General features: G+C 30.7%; 1 protein-coding gene across 2 annotated transcripts; it reads left to right on the forward strand.

Moving 5' to 3' along the window:
• The first annotated feature begins 5,316 nt into the window (after positions 1-5,316).
• LOC111710836 (uncharacterized) lies at positions 5,317-15,009 on the forward strand. Of its 2 annotated transcripts, XM_023484996.1 has the most exons (10): positions 5,317-5,455; positions 5,573-5,605; positions 7,266-7,351; positions 8,017-8,077; positions 9,234-9,275; positions 10,157-10,215; positions 10,796-10,878; positions 11,669-11,755; positions 12,900-12,963; positions 14,284-15,009. In XM_023484996.1, the coding sequence occupies exons 2-9, from the start codon at positions 5,584-5,586 to the stop codon at positions 12,913-12,915; spliced, it is 456 nt and encodes a 151-aa protein (XP_023340764.1). In that variant the 5' UTR covers positions 5,317-5,455; positions 5,573-5,583; the 3' UTR covers positions 12,916-12,963; positions 14,284-15,009. The 2 variants fall into 2 exon arrangements, with proteins under 2 accessions (XP_023340764.1, XP_023340763.1); XM_023484995.1 differs by having other exon boundaries at positions 5,317-5,605.
• The last annotated feature ends 4,651 nt before the right edge of the window (positions 15,010-19,660 follow it).

Raw genomic sequence — 19,660 nt, forward strand, 5'->3', positions numbered from 1 at the left:
AGTGAATCTACGAACCGTAAAACGGGTAATGATTAATTGATTGCCGTAGAGGACGTCGTCTTTGTATACACAGTTTACGTGTTTTTAAACGAAAAACGTAAATTTCTTGCTAACTCAAATGTCAAAAGTTTTCATATTTTAGTATATAACAACAAACACATAATGACATTAAATTATGATAAATTTAAATTTTATTGGACTGTTGTTACTGAAAAAAACATCAAATAGTGTGTATAGAAAGGAACCGTTCCTTTGCGCTCAAATTCTGAACGAAAAATCGGCTTTTTCTCCGGCCACAGATGTCTTTGAAAAGTAAGACTATTACCGATGAATAGCGCTTAGGCTGTTTAGTTTACCCTGAAATTACCCAAAAAAGTGAACGGTCCCTTTAAATCCAAAAATGAATAATTTATATGTTTAAGGATTCGATGATTACTTAATAACTGAAATGATAAATATGTAATGTATAATGTTATGATCAATATAGTCTATAAGTTTTGCATAATTTTGCACATTATTTCTTTAGAAAAACTATATATTCGAAATATTTAAACAAATTCATTTACACCATTGTGTGTGAATAAATATTTATAAAATCTTTATAATAATATGATGCCCCATGGCGATTCTTTCAATAAATCGTTTATTTCTGCAGGGTTTTCCTGCATTATAGATTTCAGTGAACTTAGCTAAATCTTAATTCGGGACTTTTAAAAACATAAATGTGAATCTTTTCATTGGGCTATTTTTGTCTAATATAGATGGGGGGGGGGGGGGTTCCACCCCCCATGGTTTTGTTGAGATGGGGGAGTGTGATACATGTCCCTAGTCCAACTTTTCAAGGCCTGCTGAGAAAATAAAAATTTAGACCTCTAACTTTAATGGTTACGGTGTAAGGGGGGATTTTTTAAAAAGTTCAAAAAGTATGTTTTATGTCAAATTCTGATTCATCCTTCAGAGTTGAATTGCAATTGAAGCAACCCTTGAAATAGCTAAAAGTACAGATTAGATTACTCATCTCCCAGACAATAAATTATTCACATAAAAATACTTTGGTTAGAAAAACATGTCTGTCTTATAGGAAACAAATACACAACAAATACACAGTGATTCAACGATTGCAAGATCTCAAGCAAAAATTGTTGAGAATTTTACCAATTACTTAAAAACTAAAAATAAAAAGTTGTTTGCAATTATAAAATCTTTTAAATGTATGCAACTTTTCAGAGCTGTCTGGATCTATGTTTATAAGAACTAAGAAGTAATGTAAGTAAGAGTAGGGTGAGAATGGAAAAATAGAAGATAAAGAAGTAATGTAAGTAATAATAGGGTGAGAATGGAAAAATAAAAATAAAGAAGTAATGAGAAAAGAAGATAAAGGAGAGAGAAAAATGGAAGGAAAGAATAGTAAAGGATAATTAAATGCTAGAGGATGGAGAATTGATAGAACAGATGGGAAAGATAGAAGAGGGAGGAGAATGGAACGGAAAGATATAGAAGTGTGGAGAATCGAACGGAAAGATATAGAAGGGAGGAGAATGGAACGGAAAGATAGAAGAGGGAGGAGAATGGAACGGAAAGATAAAGAGGGAGGAGAATGGAACAGAAAGATATAGAAGTGTGGAGAATGGAACGGAAAGATATAGAAGGGAGGAGAATGGAACGGAAAGATAGAAGAGGGAGGAGAATGGAACGGAAAGATAGAAGAGGGAGGAGAATGGAACGGAATGATAGGAGAGGGAAGAGAATGGAACGGAAAGATATAGAAGGGAGGAGAATGGAACGGAAAGATAGATTTAAAGTGACCCTCCATGTAAAAATGTTTTGTTTAGTTGCGGTTTCATTGTTTATTTACGAAGCAATGGAGAAATTTACAGAAATAAGCATTTTTTGAGTCAGAAAAACGACGTTATCTTCCACATTTTGAAATTACGCTTACAGTCCCTGTAGAAATGAAAGATTCTGAGAAAGTATGGAGGTATGGAAAATTAAAGATGTAGTTAGGAATGAGTTGGATGCTAATCTGTAATTTATAGGTTTCTTGATTAAATTATCTTGATATTTTCTTTGAAATAAAATCTAATTCTTTTATTTTAGGGTTTCCATGAGCCAACAATTTTAATTCAATTTCAAGTAAGATTTTATTAAAAATTTGCCTTTTCAAAGGCAAGATATAAGCTTTGAATTTGCACAGATAAGTAAGCAAGCAACAGATCAAAATTATTGCTAGTCGCGCATATGTTGTAAATTAAAGCCCTAATTTTATTAAATTATTAATTTTAATATTAGTTAATTGTGTTATTGTAATTGTAATCTTTTTTTGATCAGAGATGATTTGAGTATGAGAAACTTGGTTTAGGTATAAAGGGACTGTAAGCGTAATTTCAAGTAACTCCCCGTACAAAGATGACAATACCCGATTCACAAGAACGGTACCCTTGGAACCTGAATCAGATCAATGTGGATTGTGGAAGATACCGTAGTTTTCCTCACTCACTTTTCCTGAAAACAGTTTAAAGAAACAAAAACATGGATATCTAATTCATACTTTATCAGACTTTTGAGAGTACCGTTGTAAATCGGACATTGCCATCTTTCCATAGAGGGTGGCTTGAAATAACGCTAGCAGTCCCTTTTTGGTTGAATGAAAAATGTGTTCTCATCCTTGTAGAATTCCCGGTCACTTCTCCTGAAAACATTTATGGACTTTTTATTCGAAATGAAAAGGGGTTTAGGGTCAGGAGAAGAAATGGTGAACTTAATTATCAAATTAAAAATGTATTTGGACATATGTTAAAGGCAAGGAACTATGTACAGGAACGCCCAACTAAGATATACACAAATTGTGTACTATACACTGTTGGAGGAATGTAAACAAACCCAGTGCCCCCACAGTAGTTGAAGGGGAATGACTACAGCTCTGATGTGATATTACAGTCCAACAAAAAACAAGTAAATATATCAAGTTAGAGCGAATATTAATGATTTTTGGCTTTCTGGTCAATATGGAAAATACAAAAGCAATATATTCTTATTTCACCCCTTAGGCCCTTTTCCCTCAAAAATGATGCGTTGCGTTGCCCCTGAATTCTTTGTTTTGATCTCCTCCCACTGCAGTACACGGAGAACACAGAATTGACGAATCAGATATGTCGGTTCCTGGTCTATAGGGAAGGAAAATTTACAACAAGCATGGTTTTCATCCAAGCAAAAGCTGTGACTTTTAATCATATTAAACATCATTTTTTCACCTTTTCTCTTTTATACTTTTTGCTTTTTAAAGAAAACTCTATGAATTTAAATATTTTTGAATTATGGACCACAACGAGAATGAATTTGTATTTTAAAACCGAACGCATCCAGCTCTGGTTAGTCCTGAGAGCGCGATTAGCGACGCCGTTTAAATTCGGCCTCAGGTTTATAAATAAAAAGAAATTCTTCAATTTTTTTTAATGCACCCCACGGATGGCAACAACAATGTATTTCTAAGTTATAAAACCGAAAATATTTTTGATTAAAAAGACAGTTTATATTGTATAGCTGACATTAGAAACTTGGAAATTGGAATGTTGAACCCTTCATTATATTTTTGTATGCATTTATGTATGTTAAAGATATATTTATAGCTCATTTATAGTCTAAACAAGTGGCATAAATCGATATTAATGTTAAGTAGAAAATATATTTTATCAATTAAGTCAGCTTACAGTTTACCGTTCTTAAAAAGGTAAAAATGTCAGCTTAAAGGAATTCAAGATTTAATTTATGTTTTTTTTGGGGAGAGCGGTAATTATTTACAGGGTGTCCCACATCGTTCCGATCGTTTATGGCTCTAAATTGCGATTTTCGGGACTAATCAGAAAATTTTATAATACATTTTTTTAGAAATTTATTTTTTATAAGCTTACTTAAAAAATTTGCACGCAGAAAACACTATTTTTTTTCGAGTATGATGTGCGTATGTCAGCGTTAAATTTTGAAGATAATCCAATATGATATGGGACGCTCTGTATGTACATCATTAGTCATTTATAGGGGTTAAAAGTTTTAAAAAATCAAATTATTTCCTCAATTAATTAAAAAATAATACCTTTAAATACATTTTACGGGTATGTTTAAAAAATTTTCAAAGTAAGATCTGGAAATTGCAAATATTCTCAACAGGAGAAATTGCTGTCATACTGCACGTCTTCATGAGCTCTTTTAGAATATCAAAATAAGTTACATGGGATTTTCTTATCTCTTACAGGGCTCTTCCTCCACCACAAGACACTTTTTTTGCACTCCAGATTGAAATCTTAAAAGTTTTCAATCAAAACTCCTCTCTTTGAAGAGCTATTGAGAAGAGAACAAAAAAAATTTGAATTTATAAAATGTATCGAAACAAATTTACTCTTCTCGTACTTGATCGTACAATCAAAACTGGAGGTGCTACAAGCTCGCAAAGTCCTACAAGTTTTGTCACATAATTTTGACTTTCTCTGTCTGGCTAGTTTGTCAATTTATGCTGTAAGCATTAATCATTAATAATTTGTATGATTTAAAAGTTTAAGAGATAAATATATTTTTGAAATATAATATTAAGCCCCCCCCATGAAAACAGCTGAAGAGTCTAAATACAAAACATATCTCGGAGAAACAGCTGATCCCGGATATATAGTATGCTATAATAAACTGATCTGATTCGTACTCTCTTTAGACCTAGAGCAGGACGGAGATATATCATATACAGAATACTCAGTACTCTGTTTAGACCTAGAGTAGGACGGAGATATCTCATATACAGAATATTCAGTACTCTGTTTAGACCTAGAGTAGGACGGAGATATATCATATACAGAATATTCAGTACTCTGTTTAGACCTAGAACAGGACGGAGATATATCATATACAGAATACTCAGTACTCTGTTTAGACCTAGAGCAGGACGGAGATAAATCATATACAGAATATTCAGTACTCTGTTTAGACCTAGAGCAGGACGGAGATATATCATATACAGAATACTTAATACTCTGTTTAGACCTAGAGTAGGACGGAGATGTATCATTAACCGAATACTTTAAATTAAACTGTACAGCCTACATTTATAGAGTGACATGTCCGATTCACAACGATCACGCTTTAAACCTTTTGCTTAACAATATTTAAGAAGATATCGTCGTTTAACTCTCTTTTCAAATCTATTTTTGGACTTAAATGACACGACCCTTGGAAAGGTTTATGGAATGTCAAAAGTAAAAAAATTAGATTTTTCCAATTATTAGAAATCTATCAATGTTAACAGAAAAATCCGCAAAATTTTTAGTTTTATCATTACGGAGAAAATATGGCCACTTGAAAAGCTTAAATTTTTGCTTTGTCTCTTTTACAGAGAAACCGAAATTGAAAATAAAAAATTTAGCTAGAAAATCAAAGATATCTCATTCAACGTAACTCAGACAACGATTTAAAGGTTGTTATTGCTAAGAATCGATAATGTCACTCTATCTATAGAAGCCAAAGGATTACCTTAAAATAATGCTAAAGTTTCTCACAATTTGTCTCTCGCATATATCGGCGTTATTTTCAGAAACTGGAAAAATGTCGAAGATAAAACTAGACTGTAAGTATATTTAGATTTATTCAAAATATGATATTATTATATAACTTTTACTTTTTATACAATAGAAATAAAGCCTATGCTTGAATAAGATTTACATTTTTTTTCAGTTTTAAGATTACATTATTTAAGATTTCATAATTGCATTAAACATTTGTTAGAAGACAAATACAAAGTGTACATTTTGTTCATTCGTTTTATAGTAAAATAGTTGCAAGATCAGCTAAAATATTGTATTATTGATTTGATATTTGAACATCATTTCATTCATCTATATATAAATTTGGCTTGTCTGTCTGTTTTTTTTATCCAATAAACGTCAAAACGGCTGAACCGATCGGGCCCAAATTTGTTGTGGGACATCACGTGACCACAGGGAAGGTTTACGAATGATAAAAATTTTTAAAATGTGTCTTAAAGGTTTTTAATTTTGTAAAAAAATTTAAATTCTTGAAAATCCGCGAAATTTGTTCTTCTTTGTTTTAAAATGTAAACAAAAAGAACATGTTCACAATTTAAATAGAAGATGGGCGCGAAGCGCCCTAAAAGCCTAGAGCCTAGTTCTATATACTTCGAAATTCCTTATTTATAATCTAGTATGTTATAAATATATGCAGACTACTATACCAGATCTAGTATTCTAGTATTCCATATTTATAATCAAGTATCTAGATTTATGCAGACTACTATACAGGATTTAGTATTCTAGTATTCCATATTTATAATCTAGTATCTAGATATATGCAGACTAATATACCAGATCTAGTATTCTGGTATTTCATATTTATAATCTAGTATCTAGATATATGCAGACTACTATACAAGATCTAGTATTCTGGTATTCCATATTCATAATCTAGGATCTAGATATATGCAGACTTCTATACCAAATCTAGTATTCTAGTATTCCATATTTATGATCTAGGATCTAGATATATGCAGACTTCTATACCAGATCTAGTATTCTAGTATTCCATATTTATAAACTAGTATCTAAATAAATGCAGACTACTATACAAGATCTAGTATTCTAGTATTTCATATTTATAATCTAGTATCTAGATATATGCAGAGTACTATACAATATCTAGTATTCTAGTAGTATTCTATAGTATTCCATAATAATAATATAGTATCTAGATATATGCAGACTACTATACCAGATCTAGTATTTTAGTATTCCATATTTATAATCTAGTATCTAGATATATTCAGACTACTATATCAGATCTAGTATTCTAGTATTCCATATTTATAATCTAGTATGTTATAAATATATGCAGACTACTATACAAGATCTAGTATTCTAGTATTCCATATTTATAATCTAGTATCTAGATATATGCAGACTACTATATCAGATCTAGTATTCTAGTATTCCATATTTATAATCTAGTATCTAGATATATGCAGACTACTATACCAGATCTAGTATTCTAGTATTCCATATTTATAATCTAGTATCTAGATATATGCAGACTACTATACCAGATTTAGTTTTCTAGTATTCTATATTTATAATCTAGTATCTAGATATATGCAGACTACTATACCAGATCTAGTATTCTAGTATTCCATATTTTTAATCTAGTATCTAGATATATGCAGACTACTATACCAGATCTAGTATTCTAGTATTCCATATTAATAATCTAGTATCTAGATATATGCAGACTAGCTACTGTATCAGATCTAGATAATATTCTAGAAGTATTCCATATCTACAACGATGATGAAGCACTTGCAAAGGTAAATAAAAGTTGAACATGAAAAATTTCTATGTTCATTTTTTGTAATAATAAGTTTGTAAAATTACAATATTATGGTCTTTCAAACTTTAGTGGAAATTGGAACTGAGTTTTTGCCACGAACTAAAATTTTATAATTCCTATATCTTTGCAACCCAAATGTGTTATCCTTTAAAATTTCAAACTTTGATTAATAGATCTAACATAATTCACAGTTTAAAATATATAAGGTCTACGACGTTGGGTTGCAAAGATATAGGAATTAGAAAATCATAGTTTGGGTAAAAACTCAATTCCAAAGTTTCCAAATATACAATTTAATAATGGCAACTTCCAAATGTCCAAATGTCCAATGTGACAACTTGGAAATGTAACATTTTTAAACGACAACTTCCAAATGTACAAATCCCCAGGTCAGGTGGCAACATCCAAATAGACCATTTTTAAATGGGAACTTTCAAATGCATTGAGCATTTGGAAGTTCCCATCCACATGAACCACATGAACCACATGAACCACATGAACAAAAATGTCGAAACTCTAAAAAAGTTTTCACTTCGACAAAAATTGCTATTACAAAAAATATTCTTTTCAGAGAAAACAATTTGCAAAAAAAACTTTTTTGTAAATTTGTTGGAAAACATTAAAAGTATGTTTATTATTTAGGCGATTAACATGAATATGAGAGGTTCGTCTGAATTAAACCAATCCATCATTGACCTAATAGGAAATTTATTCATTTCTAATTAACAAGGCAATTAGGGCGCTACGCGCCCATCTTCTATTTCAACTTTTAAGTGCTGCTCAATCTTTCTGCAGTTTCTCTTCGATAAAACAAAATGCCTTGTTTGCGGATTTTAAAACTTAATGAAAATCGAAAAACTTTTGTCTTATTTTTTCGTAATTCTGAGCACCCGTTGACTTTCCCTTGGATGATGTGAGGTCCCACACAAAGCAAAGTATACATATTTATGTAAAGGTAAACCTATGGAACATATTTTTGATAAAAAATGCTCAAATCCAACTTTCACCAGTGCTAAAGTTTCTCTGATACAGTTTCCAAAAAGAATTTTTCAAACTCATTCAGATTTTTGCTTTTTGGTTTAAATCAATATATTAAATAATAAAAAAAATATTCTTTACTATCCATAAATCTAGAAATGTTTGAAAATCGAAAAATGGATAGTATTCAGGGCGCATCTTTCCACATGTTTTGAAAAAAAATGTAAATCGACACTGTCTCAATGTTTTTTTTGATTACTTAATGATTTTAATTTTCAAATTTTTTTTCTTAATGTTGCTTTTAATTTGCTTCTGCACATTTTTTTCCTGGTGCAAAAAGGATTCGACATTTTAATCTTTGTGACAGAAACGATCTCAAGAACTGACGAGGGTCAACCCAGACCGAAATATATTTTCAATAAATGTGGACTAACATCTACTTTTTTTTCTCTACAGAGGTTTGGTGCATCACCATCACCAAATTTTAAATTTTTGAAGACATTGATTAAATTAATGAGAAAGAAATTAAGGAGGGGCGTTTTTATTTGTTAAAATTTATCAAATTAAATTTAAATTTTTTAAAATTCTTGTCGGATGTGTTTTGTTAACATCTGTCGTCTGTATTTTATTAAAATTTTATTCAAAATGGAAACTAGTATGTGTTGAAAACTGTTGTAAATGTTTGAATTAAGGAAATAATGACACATGTCAGGCTTTTTATTGGAGTAACAGCTTTAATTTGTTCTTTAGGAGAGATAAGAGGGGGGGAATTGATGGAAAAACAAACATGTTTTTTACTGTAAAACTTTTGAATTTTTTTTTCTTGTTTATTGAAATTGAAATTTATTTAATTTTTCATTTAAATGTGAATAAATTTAAAGACACTGGCTGTGTTATGGTGGCAATTAATTCTGACAACTCAGGTAGCAAAGAAAATTTTAGAAAATAAATTACAAAAAAGAAGTTTAGTTGTTGTCACAAACTCTAATTTTCTTATCCCTACAACTTTGCAACCCAATGTCGTAAACCTTAGACATTTCAAACTATAAATTCTGTTTGGTTTACAACATCAGGTCACAAAGATAGAGGTATTATAACGTTGGAGTCTATGGCAAAGACTCAATTCCTTTAAGATTATTGGATTGATTGAGTATTTTACAAAATTTAATATATTTGGTTTGGTGTAGAAGTTTTCAGCATTCAATATATTTGGTTTGGTGTAGAAATTTACAGCATTCGATAGATTTGGTTTGGTTTAGAAGTTTTCAGTATTCCGTATTTTTGGTTTGGTTTAGAAGTTTTCAGCATTCAGTATTTTTGGATTGGTTTAGAAGTTTTCAGCATTCAGTATTTTTGGTTTGGTTTAGAAGTTTACAACATTCAATATATTTGGTTTGGTTTTGAAGTTTACAATATTCAATATATTTGGTTTGGTTTAGAAGTTTACAATACATTTGGTTTGGTTCAGAAGTTTACAAAATTCCTTAAACTTGGTTTGGTTTTGAAGTTTACATCATTTAATATATTTGGTTTGGTGTAGAAGTTTTCAGCACTTAATATGTTTGGTTTGATTTAGAAGTTTTCAGCATTCAATATATTTGGTTTGGTTTAGAAGTTTTCAGCATTCAATATATTTGGTTTGGTTTAAAATTTACAAAATTTAATATTTTGAGTTGATTTAGAAGTTTATAAAATCAACATTTTTAAATTTTGGGTTGGTTATATTTGGTTTGGTTTAGAAGTTTAAAAAATTGAATACATTTGGTTTGGTTTAGAAGTTTTCAATATATTTGGTTTGGTTTAGAAGTTTACGGATTCAGTATTTTCTATGAAAAGAGCGGACTGGATCCATCAACGATTAAGGAAACAAAAGAAAACAATTTTCAATGGAATGAGTCTTCTCTACTAATTCAAATTTTCTTTGCAACCTCACAATATAAAGCTTGGATGTTTCAAGCTTAGCTTGTTAGATAAAACAGAGTATCTGCGGTTTACAACATAGAGATTAGAAAATCAAAGTTTGTGGCAAAGACTCAATAAATTTTGACATTACATGTTTTTTTGCATTATTTACAGGACTATACCCAGAAAGAATGGGACTGCAGAGACGACTGTACAGATTTTTGTATTCTTTTTCTTCAATCATTGCTTGTTGTGCAGCTGTAAATCCATACTTCCCTATTATTCATTATTATTCAAATTTAGTATCATCATCGTTAATAGGTCTCAAGTCGTCATTGAAGCCATATTTATGACAGAAACAAATCTCAAAAACTGAAAAGGGTCAACCAGGATCGTAATATATTTCTTTAAAATGTGGTACTAACATCTACTTTATTTACTCAATGAGTTTTGGAGCATCTTGCAACACCGATTTTTAAAACCTGAACGTTGGATTTAATTTCACCAGTTTCAGTCCTTGAACTTCTTTTGCTGGTTGAAGGGTAGTCTGCTGGAGACGGTGGAGGAGGACGCCGTCAAGACCTGCCAGGAGCTCGGTCTGGAGACTTTGGCTCCCATAGTCAGGTATCACAACTTCAACCTAATAATGTCCTAGCTGAGATGATTTTTTATCAAGTGCTTTCTGTTCTGTCAAGTAAAGAGTATTCAAGAAAAGCTTTTAAAAACAAATCTTTTGACTGATTGAACACTCATATAACACAATTTTAAAATGGTGTTGTGTGGTTTAAATTTTATTTTGCACTAGGTGATCTGTAAACTGTTTTTATGAAACTACTGTGTACTTTATCATTCTTACTCATTTCATCGTGAATTTCATGAGCATGCTATAACGTAATCATCGTGCTATAAAATTAAATAGCTGTACATTATAGCACGAAATCAACTTTATTTCTTTACTTCTGCTTTGTTTCAAAGCTTATTTGATCTATAGAAATAGACATTGAAATAAGACAAGTACACAAATGTTTCAAAAAATTACCTATAACACTATTATTTTGGCACGACGTGTTATAAAGTTTTTGGACTTAAATTTTCTCTATATCTCGAAGGTTCTCGCCTTTTTAGACTATATTTTGTCACTTGCTAAAGCTCAGGACAAAATTAAATCTAAAAAGGCTTGAACCTTCTCGATAAAGAGAAAATTTTTGTACAAAAATTTTATAACACGGCTAACCAAAATAACAGTGTTATAAATAGTTATTAAATTACTCAAAACAGATACTCTCAGTTTTTGTTGTTTTAATATTCTTTAACATTTTTCATCGATTGCAGGAAGGTTTCCATTGATTAATATTTAAATTAGAAATTTTCTTTTAATTTGGATTAATTATTATTTAGATGATGTATTTTTCAGTGTTTGCAACATATGCATGGACGTGACCTCTATATGGCCGGAGAAATTTGTTTATTTAGAGGCTATAGGGGTGAAACCACAGTACAGGTATATAAATATGAATTTATAAACGTTATATATTGAAACACAGTACAGGTATATAAATAATAAATTTATGAACGTTATATATTGAAACCACAGTACAGGTATATAAATATGAATTTATAAACGTTATATATTGAAACACAGTACAGGTATATAAATAATAAATTTATAAACGCTATATATTGAAACCACAGTACAGGTATATAAATATAAATTTATAAACGTTATATATTCGGAAAATTTACTTATAATAAAGAACTGCTAATAAAAACTCAGAAAACTGCTATTGAGAAAATGTCAATTGAACTAAAGTCTTGTGTTTTAAATTTCTTCTAATTTGAGTACTTTTCTTCCAAAGGACTTTTAAGTTCCAAAGGAATTGATTCTTTGCCACAAACTCAAATTTTCTAATCCCCATATCTTTGCGACCCAGATCCTGGTAGAAATGCTTTTAGTGCAAAGATTTTTTTTCACGCATTTCAAACGTAAAAAAAAACAATTTTCAACAAAAACCTAAAAAACAACTTAGATAAATAAAGCCGGATTCTTTGTAAGAAGTTCATATGATTTATCACTGAACCCGAGTGTCAGCAAGACAAGAAATAAATTCCTAAAAAAATCTTCGAAATTCTCCTCGACATTCTTTTATTCTTAGAAACATGGTTCGGAGATTCTGGATTTGATTTAGGGTATTTTTAATTAATTAATATAATTAATCTATATGTATTTGTTCCCTATAGCCGGCCTAACGGCTGGACAGAATGGGCGAATTTTTTTTGAGGGACCCAGCGGTAACGTAGGCTAAAAAAAATCTAAAACTTGTATTTAAAAAAAATATAATTTTTGTTTCTTTTTTCTCAAAAAAACACGGGCAACACAAGGCCCTTCAGCTAGTAATTAATAATAATAAATATCGATTTATGATTATATTATGTATATTATATATGTATATATATGAATATTAATCTACATAATAAAGCTCTTCGCTCTCATATATGTCATCTATAGCTGGCCATACGGCTAGACCGAATGGGCTGTCATTTTTCTTTATTTTCTTTAAAAATCATTTTTTTTTAAAATTCGATTTTTTAATTCCACGGGCAACGTCGGGCATATTTGCTAGTTAATAATTACTAAAATATATCAGGAGTTGCAGAATATGAAGCTTGTTGATGAAACTGTGGTATTGAGAGCAGTTGCAACATCAATAGGTAAAAAAATAAAATAAGTACGCTGGATCACGTGATTAAAAACCTCCATTGAAAGAGACTGTTAACGTAATTGTAAGTGACCCTCCATTGATAATGTGGCATGTCCGATTTACACCTGGACCCTTAAAATTTTGTCTGATAAAGCATTAACTAGACATCCATTTTTTTAAAACTGTTTATTTTCATATGCATGGTTTCACTGCAAAAGTGACTTGCGCATTTCTTACTTCAATAACATCTTCCTGATTATTGATCAAATTAAGGGTTTATTGCGCTACCGCTATGTCTCTCATTATATGGAGGTTTTCTTAAAATTACAAGGACAGATCCCTGTAAGGAGTTAAATTACACGGACAGATCCCTGTAAGGAGTTAAATTACAAGGACAGATCCCTGTAAGGAGTTAAATTACAAGGACAGATCCCTGTAAGGAGTTAAATTACAAGGACAGATCCCTGTAAGGAGTTTAATTACAAGGACAGATCCCTGTAAGGAGTTAAATTACAAGGACAGATCCCTGTAAGGAGTTAAATTACAAGGACAGATCCCTGTAAGGAGTTAAATTACAAGGACAGATCCCTGTAAGGAGTTAAATTGACGCTGTAGTACACTATTCACTTTTATCTAAGTAACAATGAGGAAGATATTGTTAATGTCTCTGCTGGATAAATACAAAAGTCAATTTTTGAAGAGAAATCGCAATTGAAACAGATTTATTTTCAGACAGAAAAACTAGAATATTTACACTATTTTTACTTGGGTTTAAAGGGTTAAAGGATATCGTTGTGATTTGGACAAAAAAAGATAAAACCTAAAAAATTGAATATTTAAAGACGACATTTGATTAATCAATTATGTGTATTTGATGTTGGTAATGCAAATATTTTTAACAGTAGCATCAAAATCAATTAATCAAGTAAAATAGGAATGCGCACACTATGTATAATAGACTGTACAATTTCTTTGTTTATGTCAATAATCATAGCATGAGTCTAACAGTCGTCTTCTTCAGGGGCGGATACAGGGGGGCGGCAGGACCTTCGCACCCCCTGAGATTTCAGAATAGCTTCTTAATAGCACTTAAGGGAAAGAAACCGCTAGTGCAAAATAGGAAAGTCAATCTATAAAGTCAGTCAATAAATCTAGCACCCCCCCTCACTTAAATCCTGTATCCGTCCCTAGTCTTCTTATCCACATTTTATATAACCCACTGTTAAAAGTAGTGTTTAATTAAGAAAAGGATGGATATAATATTGAAAAATATATAAAAAATTAGTTTTATAAACGGTTAAAAATATAAAAATATTTTTTTCTTCTCCAGGTACTGAAAAAGCACTGAGAAGGTTGGGTTGGGTTGAGTTGGGATCTCTCCAGGTCTCTGACTTCACCTTCAAGGGAGTTAAATCCTTCGCTAACCTTGACCTGGAGATTAAGTCCTTCAAGAAGACATTGCAAGCATAGATCACACATAGATCAAGCATAGATCAATCATAGATCAAGCATAGAGCAACTATATAGATCAATTAAAGATAGAGCGAACATTGATTAACTATCATTCCAAGACAGTTCCAATTCAAGTCGTGTCCAATGTCTGAAGAACTGATATAGGGTTACCCACACAGGATCAGACTTTAAAGACGATCTTCAAAAAACAAAATAATTTTTGAAATTATTTGGAAAAGAAAGAAATAAGTTAAATGCTATTGGGAACCATTAATGTAAGAAAAAAATTAAATAAATTCCGTATAGTCGTCTGCGAAGTCTCATCTTCTATGAGTGACCCTACAGCTTGCACCTTTGTAAAGTCTGTGTGCGCATATTGCCGCGTCTGAATCTTGTACCTCGAGACAGAAAATGCATTTGTTTGTTTGGAATTTAATTTTGAAGAATAAAAATAACTTTGTAAACTGATTGCGCATAGTTTAAAGACAGTACGTTGTATAATACACTAATCTAATATTTTTCTTAACAACATGGTACAATTACAATGTATTTTGAAATGGCAATGGCATTAATGTAATTTTCTAAATAAATTATTTCAACTTTACTTGCTAGGTTAATCAGAGTTTCTTGTGATGTTTTGTGCTTTAAAAAAGGTTTTAGCTGTTACTATTTCTTCAGGTTTCATTTACTGAAATTTTTTAAATCGCAAAAGACGCTTAAAAGAATTAAATGAACGTTACAGATAGATCCACGAAACTTTATTACTATTAAGAATCAGAGTAAGATGTACATTATTTTAGAAATTCTAAAAATGCTTATTCATAAAAATAAGCAATTAACGCATGACAACTTTAACCACGCTATTAATGGCTCACAATCTGAAACTATGCCACGCTTTTATTTTTTTTTCAAATTATACGTTATCCGTTATATAGTTAAAGGATATCTAGTTAATGTACGATAACAGTTATATAGTTAATGTGCGTTAACAGTTATATATAGTTAATGTATGTTAAAGGATATCTAGTTAATGTACGATAACAGTTATATAGTTAATGTGCGTTAACGGTTATATATAGTTAATGTATGTTAACGGTTATATATAGTTAATGTACTTTAACGGTTATATAGTTAATGTACGTTAACGGTTACATAGTTAATGTACGTTATCGGTTATATAGTTAATGTACCCTAACGGTTATATACTATATACGTAATGTACGCTAACGGTTATATAGATAATCTACGTTAACGGTTATATAGTTAATGTACGTTAATGGTTATATAGTTAATGTACGTTAACGGTTATATATAGTTAATGTACATTAACGGTTACGTAGTTAATGTACTTTAACGGTTATATAGTTAATGTACGTTAACGGTTACATAGTTAATGTACTTTAACGGCTATATAGTTAATGTACGTTAACGGTTGTATAGTTAATGTGCTACTCTTCAAGAGTAACCGTTTCCTTTTAACTGATAACTGAACGATTTTGTTCCTTAACGGAAAATTGCCAAGTGTTAGTTTGGACGGCCCTTTTATGCCATTTGTTTGAATTGTATAAAGTTTTAGAATGCAGCTGAGATAAAATATAGGAGTAGTTTACAGAGTTATCCACAAAGGATGAGAGTTTAATGACGACCTAACCCCAATTACTATAAACGATCTAGAAGTTAAATTTGCTCTTTTGAACCCATTGACCGATTTGCCTCGAATTTTGATTAGGGAACTTGGTGGAACCACGGGAATGTTCTTAGCTTGGTTTTAAGTTTTAAGTTGAGAAGACCGACTTCTGTAGGAAAATAAAATCTAAATAATTTAGAAAAAAAGTTAATAGGAAAGAAACAAAGAATAAGAATTTTTCCGAATAAATTCCGTTCAGTCGTCTTTGAAGTCTCATGCTTTATGAGTAACCCTGTAAAATCAGGGTTCAAGAGGAGCTGGAGACAGAGAGTAATCGGCTCCATAAACATTTCTTTTTGTTTTAACCACAAACAATAACAACACACAATGTTAACTTTACATTTTTAAACTCAGTCACGTTTTTTCTATTTCTGAATTTAAAGAATTTGTTCATGATGTAACATTATCTTGGATTCTTAAACAACCGCTGTTCATACAGATTAATTGAATCGCAATATAAAAATGCATTTTTCAACGACTTTTCATGGCCACCCTGGACTATAGATGCGTTTGGTTACTTCAATTTTATTTAAATATTGTTTTTAATTTTTGATTCACCAATATTTAATTTTACTGAATTGTCTTTTTATACTTTTGCATTTAAAACACATTCGACATCTATCTTTATAAACTTTACTTGCCGGTTTGCCAGTTTGTATCCAGTAAACGTCAAAACGGCATAACCGATCGGACCCAAATTTTGTGTGTGACCTCACGTGACCCTAGGGAAGGTTTATGAATGATTAAAATTTCAAAAATGTGTGTAATTAAAGCTTTTTATTTTTGTAAAATTTTTAAAAATGCGCGAAAAAATATTATGAAATCTGCAATAATGTTTTTTTTTCTACTGACGAAGAGAAGATGCTCACAGATATTATATATATATTTTCTACTGACGAAGAGAAGATGCTCACAGATATTATATATATATTTTCTACTGACGAAGAGAAGATGCTCACAGATAAAGCCACAATAAAAAGTTGAAATAGAAGGTTGGAGCGAAGCGCCCTAAAAGCCTAGTAACATATAAAACTGTAAAACAAAACACAAAAGATGTCTGATAAATCAAATTGTGATTGAAAATTACAGCTTGCTGGGAAAAAACCGGAACTGTTAGCAGAACGATATTTTACTGTATTCTTCAATGTCCGAAATAAAAAATTGTAGTTTTAAAAATGCTTTTTTTTTTAGAGAATCATATGCAATCAGTCAGCTAGTATTCAAGACTTGAACTTTCTAAATGAACAAAATTTTCTTTTTTAGAAATTGAAATTCTTTCCATTTATCTAAAAGTTATCATGATCGGTTCTCATAATACAATAATTTGAATGAAAGAAATCCTGTCTACATATTATTTTTCAAAAACTTTGATTTAGTTAAAAGTTATGGAATCTTTGAAATTAAAGAAGATGTTTAAAAATTGTTTTATCAACTAAAATCGATATTGTCTACACTCCACATTAATTTCCGTTATTTCTAAAAATCTCAATTGACTTACACATTGCACACCTTTTGAAAATAAACTTTTTTATTCATTGGTTTTTAAAACTATAAGACAAACGTTTAGAGGAAATAGCAGGAGTTTAGTTAAAGTTTAACTGAAAAATTCAAGTAATCTTAAAAATTAAAAAGTTGGCTCCAGTACGGGATTGAGATACTCTGTGGTCTATAGCTACGGCCTACATATATAATATATTTACAACTTTGAAATTCATCAAAGGATTTGAGTCATTGCCACAAACTCTGATATTCTAATCTCTTTAGTTTTGCAACCCAATACGTCATCAACCTTTGATAATTCAAACTTTGGATAGTGTTAGATCAAATAATCATAGTTTTAAATATTAAAGGTTTACATAATCGGATTGCAAAGATATAGGTAGTAGAAGTTATGAGTTTGTGACAAAGACTCAATTTCTTTTTGGACAACCTAGACTTTACAGTGTCGCATTGCCTATGATTTTATATCACCAACTTATTTTTTTTGTAGCTCTAGAATTTTTATTCTAAAAATGTTTCTAGCTTGAGGTTGAAAGTAATGGTAAAAAATTGCTCCATTTTTGTGTGAGAGCGTGTGCACACATCTTGGTTTGCAGTGTCCTGTATCATATATGTGAGAGCGTGTGCACACATCTTGGTTTGCAGTGCTCCTGTATCATAAACCCTAATATATAAATAGGAGGCATGGTTAAGCTAAGAGGTTGCGTGATTTTTAGAACAAAACGAAACTATACTTGGTTTTGAATTAAAGTTTGTAGTGACATTTTTTGTCAAGAATTGCGCACATTTTGCCACTTTTCAGAAATTATTAACAATTCTAAAGCTGTATAGGCAACGTTACCTTTGAAACCTTAATCTGATCAATAATGTGGCCCCGGAAGAAATTATCTTTTTTCTAGGTTTAATAGTGCAAACTCTGATAAATCATATATTTTCCTTCAATAATTCACTTTTTTATGAAACCATATTTAAAAATTATCAGATTTCAAAATGATAAACATTGATATATAATTCATACCTGATCAGAGAAAGCTTTTCAGGGTTCCGTTGTGAATCGTCGGGCATTGCTTTCTTTGCATGGAGGATTACTTGAAATTACGCTTACAGTCCCTTTAGTGTTCAAAGAATAGCTGAAAAATATTAATTTAACGAGATAAGTAATATATTTATCAATTTTGATAAAATTCCAAAAAAATGAAGTTTAATTTTAGTATTTAATGATAATATTTATTCAATCAATGGACCTGGGACAATATTAAAAGATTAGTTTGACGGTCTTTTTAAGAAAGGTTTTGTAGATAAACCGTTATATACAAGGTCAGGAAGAAGATCCAACCCATCTCCAGGTCCCTATAGAACCACTGGTATCTCAGGGTACCCAGATACACTGGTCAAAAACATTCCTTAAGTGAACTAACTGTAAATTATTGGTCTGGAAAAAGGGGGGGGTTAGGATGAGGATTAATATGAATATAATGTCAATTTAAATACACAAAGTAGGCGAGAAGGTCGCTTCGCAACGCTTCCAACTTAAAACCTTTATCTCTTTTAAAAATATAAATCTCGCTTTATTTCATTTTACAAAAATAAACAAGAATACCTTTGTGATTGGTCTCATTCACAACGGTACCCTTGAGACAAAGAGAATAGAATATATATTAGAGTGGAATTTACTAGAAAAAAGTGTAAAACGGCCATTTTGTTGTACTGTTTCCATACTGCAGGCGTACTTCACATATTTGCGCTATATAACATTTTGGGCCTTTATTCACCTAATTCAGTTTATAAAGTTTATCTAACAGCTTTAAAAAATTCGAATTTGAAATGGATAGTCTAGGGAACATACTGTATTAATGTACTCTACTGCAAAAAATTTGTGAACATTTACATGATTTGTACACTTTGTTCTATTCTCTTTGCCTTGAGACATTCGTCCGAGCACATATTAAGAAAATTTTCGTTTTTTCTTTTCAAAATTGAAAGTCATGAACAGAATTGATCTCATTTTAAAATATAAAAACTAGGATATCTTCCTCATCACTAATCATAATTGGACATGTAGTTCCCT

The sequence above is a fragment of the Eurytemora carolleeae genome, unplaced genomic scaffold (genome assembly GCF_000591075.1).
Source record: "Eurytemora carolleeae unplaced genomic scaffold, Eaff_2.0 scaffold988, whole genome shotgun sequence".
In the NCBI taxonomy this organism is placed as follows: domain Eukaryota; kingdom Metazoa; phylum Arthropoda; class Copepoda; order Calanoida; family Temoridae; genus Eurytemora; species Eurytemora carolleeae.

What these genes read in the sequence shown, in the direction of transcription:
- LOC111710836 (XM_023484995.1), top strand. Translation starts at nt 5,521, where the DNA reads ATGCTAAAGTTTCTCACAATTTGTCTCTCGCATATATCGGCGTTATTT. An exon ending in TGGATCCATCAACGATTAAG is followed by an intron (nt 10,216 to 10,795) that starts GAAACAAAAGAA and finishes TGCTGGTTGAAG; the next exon opens with GGTAGTCTGCTGGAGACGGT. An exon ending in ACTTTGGCTCCCATAGTCAG is followed by an intron (nt 10,879 to 11,668) that starts GTATCACAACTT and finishes TGTATTTTTCAG; the next exon opens with TGTTTGCAACATATGCATGG.